The following is an 8,996-nucleotide window of genomic DNA, read 5'->3' as shown; positions in this document are numbered from 1 at the left end:
CAACCCATCCCTCCTACCATGTCTCCTCCTGGCCCTGGCCCTGGCCCTCAGCAGCCCTAAAATCCTGACCCCTGCTTGCTGCCCCTGCTCTGCTCCTTGAATTGCATGCACCCCTGCCGTGCCCCGTGCTCTCTGCCCTGCCCACTTCTGCTCGCTGTCACCCTGCCTTCTCCTCCCTGCCCTCTTCCCCCTATGCCCTGTTGTGTGCGCTGTTCCCCGCGTGGCCGGCAGGGGCCGCAGGACGTGGTGACGTGAGCGCCTGGCGCAGCTGCAAGAGCCGAGGGGGCGTGGCCGGGGCGGGGCGCGGGGCGGAGGCCGCTCGCCGGGTTGGTTCCCGGGCTGGCGGGGCCGCGCTCGCCTTCCTCGCCGCCGCGCTGCTCGCCGCCGCCCGCCTCTGCCCCATGGACGCCCTGTGCGGCTCCGGGGAGCTCGGCTCCAGGTTCTGGGTAAGGGGCCGGCCCCGGGCTGGGGGCGGTGCGATCAGGGAAGGAGCCCGCAGGGTCCTAGCCGCCACGTGCAGGAAGGAACCTGGGGCCCACTGCGTTTCTCGAGACTCAATGAGCACCTTCCGGGCCAGGACGGTGCTCCTACTTGCTGCCTGGCCCGTTTTATTCCAGGCTGCCTGCAGCCTAACGGGTGCCATGATTCTTGACCTGGGAAGCACCCACACTTGTCTGCAAGAGGTGTCCCTCTCCCCCTCTGATCCAGAGCCCCCCAGCCCTAGGCTTACTTGGGCCCTCCTGGAGTCTAACCTCTTTGCACCTTGACTCTTAACCAGAGTGTCTGCCACCGTCTTCTCTCTGCACCCACCCCGCCTCTGGCTTTTAGGGTGCCCCTGCTCACCTTTTTATCTTTTTCCTGATGGGGACAGGGGTACCTGGAGTGAGAAAAAGACTGGTTCGTCCAGTTAGAAGAAAGTGAGGGGTGAGGGTGCACAGAGATGATGGTACAGGGATAGGGTGCTAGGTTTCAACCTTAGCATACTTGAGCTCCACCACGTATGATCCCTGAGCACAGCCAGGCTTGGCTCCAAATCCTGCCCTGCAAATACACACACATACAATAAGAGAAGAAATCAGAAGAACTGAGAGATGGCTTGAAAGGATGGCCTGCTTGCTTCGCTCATAGGAGCTCCAGGTTCAGTCTTCAGCACCACTGGATCTCCTGAGCTATGCCAGGAGGACTGAGCTGGGTGTATCCCAATTTGGGGAGGGGTATAGGGAGGCATCAGCAGAAGAAAAGAAGGAAAAAGTAGACCTGGGGGAAAAGTAGGCCCTAGCAGTCCTAGACCTGCCAGGTACCTTTATAAAGCTTCCGGTTGCTTGACCACATCTTCCGGTGGACTCCAAGTGCATTCAGAGTCAAGAGTTCATGAGTCTTCTATGGTTTTTAAAACCCCAATGTGTCTTTGCTTTCAACTCTACGAGGCCAGTGGCAAGGATTTCCCCTGCACAGCTGGGTACAGGACGGAGTGAGGTGGGAAAGGGGCTGAGTCTCAATGTCTGGATTGTCCCCCTCATGGATGTCTCTCAGCACTTGTCCAGGGTGTGTGAATGCTCTGTAGGGTGTTCCTGGGGTTGATGTAGGATGTTGTGTAAGGGTGGGTGTGCATATCTTTAGAGAGGTGAGCACAGGAGTATGTATGGGTGCTCAGGAACCCTCCTCGTGGGCCATGTTTGGATGCCTGATGGGGTAACATGGATTTTTGAAGCAAGGGACATTGGGGATTTCTTTTCTTCATTGGGGATGAGGGTTGGGTCATACCCAGTGGTGCTCAGGACTTAGTCCTGACTGTGCTCTCAGGGATCACCCCTGGCAGTGCTGGAGGACCATATGGGATGCCAGGGATCAAACCTGGGTCAGCTACATGCAAGGCAGGTGCCCTACCTGCTAAATTATCACTCTGGCCCTGGAGGGTTTCTTTTTTCTCTGATCTATAAAGAATTTAGGAGAGAAGGTAGCATCTCTTTGCATTTGCCCTTCTTGCCCAATCCCACAGGAGCTCCACTACCATCCAGCCTGGACAGGTCACTTATCACCAGAGTGCAGAGGCTGCACCTTGGACTTAGTGTCTTCTCCTATTCTTGGCCCTCTTGAGCCTAGCTGGCATGGCAGTGGTCAACATGGCAGGAAGACTTGGAGTCAAAGAGCCATTTATGTTTCAGCCTTGAGGGCAAGGGTCTTTTGTTTCTCCTGGATAGTTAACCCTGTGAGTTTTGGGGGGCAGCGCTCAGGGGCTACTTCTGGCTCTACACTCAGAAATCACTCCTGGCAGGCTCAGGGGACCATATGGGATGCTGGGGATTAAACCCAGGTTATTCCAGGTCAGGCACATGCAAGATAAACACCCTACCAATGTGCTTTGATCTGGCTCCACCCTGTGAGTTTAGGCAGTTAGAACAGCCCCCAAGAATATGGAACTGGGGACTCAGGGTGCCCTGCTTGTTCAGCTTAGATCATACAGATATTGCCCTCTCCCCCTACCCTTTCCATGATATTGTGGAATTCTAGGATGATGGAGAGGGGAATGGCTGGTCTAGCCCCTCATGGTGGTGCTGGGGAACCTTAGGGAAACTGGACAGTTTCACTCCATCAGTTGCAGAGTGCTGGACTGGGATGCAGGATGCCTGGCAGCCAGTTTTAGCCTCACCATTGCCCGAATGGGCACTGCCAGTGGTACTGTTTTTTTTGTGTGTTCCTTTGCTGAGACTTCAAGGGCCCCTCAGGGCCAAGAGAGACCCATGAGTAATGTGCCTGCATTTCCCAAAATGACCCAGAAGCCAGCTGTTCTGCCCCCCCCCCCATGTCTAAACACCCTCTGCCTTCTCCCACATAATCTTCTTGACTCTTGGAAGCTGTTTCAGGCTACACCCAGCTGTGTTGGTGAGGGGATGGGGTGGGCAGAGGACAAGACTGAGAGCTCAAACCAGAAGGAAGGAAGGTTTACATCAAAAGTGTGTGCTTAAAAAAAAAAAAAAAAAAGTGTGTGCTTGGGCATGCTACTTACATCTCATTTGCATTGGAAATAAGTCAGGTATATCAACCAGCTCAGGGGCCTTGCATGCTAGGGGCTGTGGGTGACCCTGTAGAAAGAAACGCTGGAGTTGAAATCAGGGCAGGGAGTATATATGCTCAGCCCTCTGAGCCACTTATTTACTCTCCCAAATTGTCTTCACAATTTCAGTCTCATAACTCAGGAGATGGGAAAATAATCCTCTCTTACCCATCTCCCAAGATTGTTGTGGAAATCAAATGAGACAGGCAATGTGAAATGATTCTGAGAACTAAAAACTCATAATGGGTCATGGGAAAAGAAAGGGATGTTAGCTAGAGGAAGAAAAATGACTCAAAGGGATAGAGTCTTTGCTTTGCATGTAGGCTCTCAGCATCACGAATGCCCCCCTTCCCCAACCCAACCCCAGCATGGATGGATGGATGGAAGGAAGGAAGGAAGGAAGGAAGGAAGGAAGGAAGGAAGGAAGGAAGGAAGGAAGGAAGGAAGGAAGGAAGGAAGGAAGGAAGGAAGGGAAAGAAAGAAGAAAGAAGAAGAAAGAAAGGAAGGAAGGAAGGAAGGAAGGAAGGAAGGAAGGAAGGAAGGAAGGAAGGAAGGAAGGAAGGAAGGAAGGAAGGAAGGAAGGAAGGAAGGAAGGAAAAAGAAGAAAGACTGTAACCCAGGATCCTGTTTCCTGGGCATTCTGTGAATCAATTCATTAACTTCAGCACCAGCTCAGTCTAAGAGGATCCCTGATCCCATGGCATGTGCACACACATTTCTGAACTGCATGTGCTTTAGCATTCACACACACCTATGCACTCACATGCACCTATTCACTCACACTCTCGTACTCACATGCACCATATCCTTGCACACACAATATGCTGACGTGCACTCACTGATACCAGACTCTTACATATCCACACCATGCATCCACACTCACAACACTGACGTGCATGGAAGTCGTACACTCACTCACACTCACCATGCATTGAGTAAACACTCCTGTCTTGGACTCTCCCCTTTGACCACTGGGGGCCTGCCCACAAAACTTAAGCATGCCTTGGGAGAGTTTATCAAAATAAATTCCAGAGAAATGAACTGTAACCAAATTGCTAGTTCTAGGGAGGTCAGAGGACTTGGAAGCATAGAAGTCTCAATTCTCTGCTGCTCTGCTGCCCAGAAGGTCAGGCTTTATGGACAGTTCTGGGTAGGTCATCAGCTCCTTGCAAGGAGCTGTGATTGGAAGCCTGAGCCTAACCCTGGCTCTGTAACCTGGAGCTGTCCAAAGGCCCTGACCACTGAACAAGGGTGAGCTCTCTACCACAGAGGTGTGCAAGTACATGACTAGTAACTGCTTGGTTGAGGGGTCTTCAAGTTATGGTGGAAACCACCTGAAAATCTGGGAAGAGGGAAGATGTGGCTGAGGGAGATGTTTGCTCCTTCCCTGTGGCTTTCAGCTCTCCTTTTCTCTCCAGTGACAGGCCTTTTACAGAAAGCATTCTTTGCTAAAGATCTTCTGTGCATCTCCCACTAAACAGATTCTAACACCTTCCCTGTCCCAGTGAACAACCAAGCCCCAGTCCTCATCTCCCCCTAGCACTTAGCTACCTCTTTTTTGCTCCAGCCAACCCCATTCTGACACTCTCCAGCTGTGTGACTTGGACAAATCTCTCACCCTTACTGGGTTCCAGCTGAGCTTCAGGGATTTAGGAGCCCCCTTGAGGTCTTAGTTGATTCTGAGAGGTTGAGCCTCAGGCCCAAACTTGGGAAATCCCTGTATCAGGGTTCTCCCAGCTTTGCCCTGCCTGGTTCCCCAACACAAGAGCACTGGCCACTAGAATGTGAATGTGAATGACAGGCTCTGATCTCAGTGGATTATAAAGAACATGTGCCCACTGGGCTGTGGGCATACAGGTGAAAATAGGGTGGGAAGTAGGCACCAGAACTCCCCACTCAGGAGCTCAGTCAGTCCTTCCTGCCAGGGGTTGACCAGGGCCCCTTCCATCTTCTCCCAGAATCCCAGTTGAGAGGCCATGTGGCTGGCCCTGGGTACCCCTAATCCCTGAGTTCTGGTTTTTCTGGTCCCAGTTGGCTCCTGTCCAAACCTGCTGCTCCCCACAGACCTTGGACCTGGAACCAGAGACTTGGGGAAGGAAGTGAGTCAGGAAAGTGGCATTTGGGAGGGAACTTTCAAGCCTGCCTATTGGCCCCCAGACAACAGGGAAATGGGCTTTGGAGCACCTGCTGAGCCCCCTGAACTGAACCTGCAGGAAGCAGGATAGGAACCTGGATTATGTCCACCCCTTCCTGGAAGGGCTGTCTTAGATTAAGAGGGGATGAGTTGGGGCCGGAGAGATAGCATAGAGGTAAAGTGTTTGCCTTGCATGCAGAAGGTCAGTGGTTTGAATCCTGGCATCCCATATAGTCCCCCGAGCCTGCCAGGAGCCATTTCTGAGCATAGAGCCAGGAGTAACCCCTGAGCACTGCCGGGTGTAACCCCAAAAACCGGGAAAAAAAAAGGGGGGATGAGTTGTGGATGTGTTTCTGTCCACTGACACCCTCCTCCATCTAGGCTGCTCCTGGTATATTGGGTTTCATCTTCTAAATGACTCTAGATTTAGTGGTTCCCTGAACCCCAGCTGGTGTGGGATCATTGTCCTGGCCACCCCTTCCCTCTACTTAGAAAACAGTCTTCTGGGGCCGGGCGGTGGCGCTAGAGGTAAGGTGCCTGCCTTGCCTGCGCTAGCCTAGGACGGACCGCGGTTCGATCCCCCGGCGTCCCATATGGTCCCCCAAGCCAGGAGCGACTTCTTAGCGCATAGCCAGGAGTAACCCCTGAGCATCACCGGGTGTGGCCCAAAAACCAAAAAAAAAAAAAAAAAAAAAAAGAAAACAGTCTTTTAGGAGCTGGCTGCCAACAGCACAGTTTGGTTGCTGTTTTATGTTTGTTTTGTTTTGTCTTTGAGTCACACCCAGCAGTGCTCAGGGGCCATGTGGTGGTGGGCATCATATCCAGGCCTCCCACATACAAAGCCTAAGTTCCAGCCCTTTGAGTCATCTCCCCAGCCCTGAGGTTTGAGGTGAGGGGAGTGCTTGTGGGTCCCGCACCGCCAGGTTGAGATGCAATGTTGGGTCCCTGGCAGGGATTGAGAATGTGCCCAAGAGGCAACAGCTGGGAGCAGGGATTAGAGCTAACTACTGTGCTTTCCTGAGGAAGCTGGGACCAGACACTTTGCAGGCATAGGGCTGTTTTTGCAAGTCATTGAGGTGACTCCTAGGGAGACTCCATGACTCTTTCCAGAAGGAGCAATTGACAGGTCCTGGGAAGCCAGCCTGCTCTTTCCCCACCAACCCCAGCACCATCCCTCAGTGTGCCTGCTTCAGATCAGCCTTGTGCCCTTTCTACACCTCCATTTCTGCTGAGATAAACGAACTTGTCAGTAGATCCCTTTTCCACACCACACAGGATTAAGGAAGTAATTACTCTACTCATGAACGTGCTTGTCAACAAGTTTTAGGACCCAGACTTTGAGGGACCAAGGGCAGTGCCAGAAAGACCCTGATAGAGTTGGGGCTAGCCAAAGCTAGCAGCAGGCTCCAGGCTTCCAGCTCCCACCTGCCCTGTGCCCTGGAGTGGGGGGCAATAAGGGTTGAAGCCTCAGGAGGCACCAGGTGGACAGTCCATTCTGGGTTCCAGACCTTCAGCCTTATTATCCCCATCCAGCTGGTTAGTCGCAGTTAGTTAAGGAAGTTGTTGCTGTGGAAACCATGGGGTCAGAACTTGGGCCCAGCACTGGCTTCTTGGAATGGGAATGGGATTTTGGGGCTCTCTGAAGGATGGCAAGAAGTCTCAGGGATCCAGGAAAGGACTGTCAGGGTCCCTATTCCTTGTACTTGACTTTGAGTCAGAGACATCTTTGCTGCTAAGGACCTTGGCTTTGTGTCAGGGAGATGGAGACATTGGGCTCCATCATTTATCTGTTGAATAAATAAGCATTAGGGCCGGGGGTAGAGAGCTCAGTGGCCAAGTACCTGTCTTGCAAGGAGGAGATCTTTTTTTTATATACTGGGTCACACCCAGCGGTGCTGAGGGGTTACTCCTGACTCTGCACTCAGAAATCACTCCTGACAGGCTTGGGGGACCATATGGGATGCTGAGATTTGAACCACCTGGATTGGCTGTGTTCAAGGCAAATGCCTTACCACTGTGCTATCTCTCTGGCCCTTGCAAGGTCGGGATCTTAAATTTGATCGTTGCCACAACCCATACGCCTATGTGCCGTCATTCCATAGGCCTGCCACTGAGAATCCCCAGCCCCTCAACAAGTAAGTGCTGTGGGTCTCTATGTTCCAGGCCCTGTTCTAGCAGTAGAGAATATAGAATTTCACTAGCACATTGGTGCTTGAGGAAGCCTGTTGACAGTGAAAATAAGGAATGCTTCGGGGCTGAGGATATGTCTTAGGCAGAGCAGCTGTGTGTAGCTTGTGTGAAGCTTTGAGTTTCACCTTGGAACCCCATGCCCCCAGCCCCCAACAACGATGAGCCTGGGCAGCTGGCATTGCAGGGCCTAATCAGTGAGCTGTCATGTCTAATATTGGTGGAGTGGTCCCTGGGAGCCCAAGCACTGCGGAGGAGCCCTCCCCAAAGAAAAGGGCAATAACAAAAGGAAAAATTCAATAATATTGGCTGCTAGAAGGTGGTAAGGACTATGAGCTATGAGTTGAACAGCAAAGGCAGAGGGGTGGAGAAGCAGGAAGGGGATAAACTGAGGATGAACTGAACAGGTTGGACTGGACCCCCATGAGAAGAGGGGATCTGAACAAATGCCAACTGGTAGGGGGCAGAGCATCCTGAGCCCACAGGATGGGCAGGAGTGAGATGGAGAGAGTGAGTGGGGGACAGAGTCAGAAGGCATGAAAGGGACAGTGAATGTGGGGACCTACGCTTCACTCTTGAAGGGATGGAGACCCCCAAGTAGTGATATGATAGCACAGTGTGGCTTAGATCTCATCACACACTGTCTTGTTTCTGGGACTTGGGGCTATAATCCTACAAGGAGGGAGCTAGGCAGGCTATGCTGAGTGCTGAGGTGTGACTAGGAGAGGAAGAGAGCATGGGAAGCACCCACGACTGGACAGGAGCAGGAAAGCTTTGCTGTCCACTGAGTCAGACAGAGTGGAAGGGAGGTTGGACAGAGATCAGCCATGGGCATGGTGTTTATGACAGTGATGTCCCTGCATGGCCTCAGGGTCCAGTAGCCCAGAGACAAGGACAGATATTGCCTCCCAGGATGGCACTGCCCACTGCTTATTTTCCTCCTTTTTAGGTTACTTCCAATAGTAATGAGTTATTCATGTAGTGTGTGACAACTGGGAGGGTATGTAATGCGGGTGCTCACATGCAAACCATGCATTCCAGCCCACAAACCAACTTCAGCCCAGCACCCACTTCTCTGAAGGAAACGAGCCCAGGCTCTCCTGGTGTGTGTAGAGGAGGATCAAATATCCCTTTGGGAGCTCACAGCCCCCACCGCCTCTTTGCAGTATGTTTGTCCTGCCTATGAAATTGATCCAAACTTGAAAGGACTCTGGGTCCCCAGCACCCCTACCTAATCCTTGTCTCCAGGCATGGTCTTGGTTGAGTCCAGGTGCTTTCCTGAGTATCCTCTCCTCATCCTACTCCCAGAGGGAGTTCTCCTTCCTCCTGTCACTCACTCTTGGGGGATGTAGAACTGGAGGTTCATTGAGGTGAAGACCTTTGTCCCCTCTGCTAGCCAGTTCTGTGGGACTCTCTGGGTTTCTGTTTTTATGTGGCCACTTCCTTCCTGCCTTTGACTTGTACACACTGCCTCATAGTTTAACTGGTATCCAGTGCACCCATGCCATTTGCCATGCACTGTATGGGCCATTTTTGGCTCCTCATTCTTCCCTGGCCCAGTGGGTATGGGCAGGAGAGAAGAGGAAGGAGTTGGGTCAGCCATGTCTGTTCTTAGGAGCT

General features: G+C 52.4%; 1 protein-coding gene across 1 annotated transcript in view; it reads left to right on the top strand.

The window, feature by feature from the left end:
- Nucleotides 1–378: 378 nt before the first annotated feature.
- The window catches only part of ABCC3 (ATP binding cassette subfamily C member 3), a 55,537-nt gene continuing 46,919 nt past the window's right edge, over nucleotides 379–8,996 (top strand). Inside the window, exon 1 of the mRNA XM_049777502.1 lies at nucleotides 379–446. Within this exon, the coding sequence (XP_049633459.1) occupies nucleotides 402–446 (45 nt within the window). The 5' untranslated portion in view covers nucleotides 379–401. The remainder of the gene's footprint in view (nucleotides 447–8,996) is intronic.

Source organism: Suncus etruscus, chromosome 1 (genome assembly GCF_024139225.1).
Source record: "Suncus etruscus isolate mSunEtr1 chromosome 1, mSunEtr1.pri.cur, whole genome shotgun sequence".
Taxonomy (NCBI): Eukaryota; Metazoa; Chordata; class Mammalia; order Eulipotyphla; family Soricidae; genus Suncus; species Suncus etruscus.
This window is presented reverse-complemented; position numbering and strand designations above follow the sequence as displayed.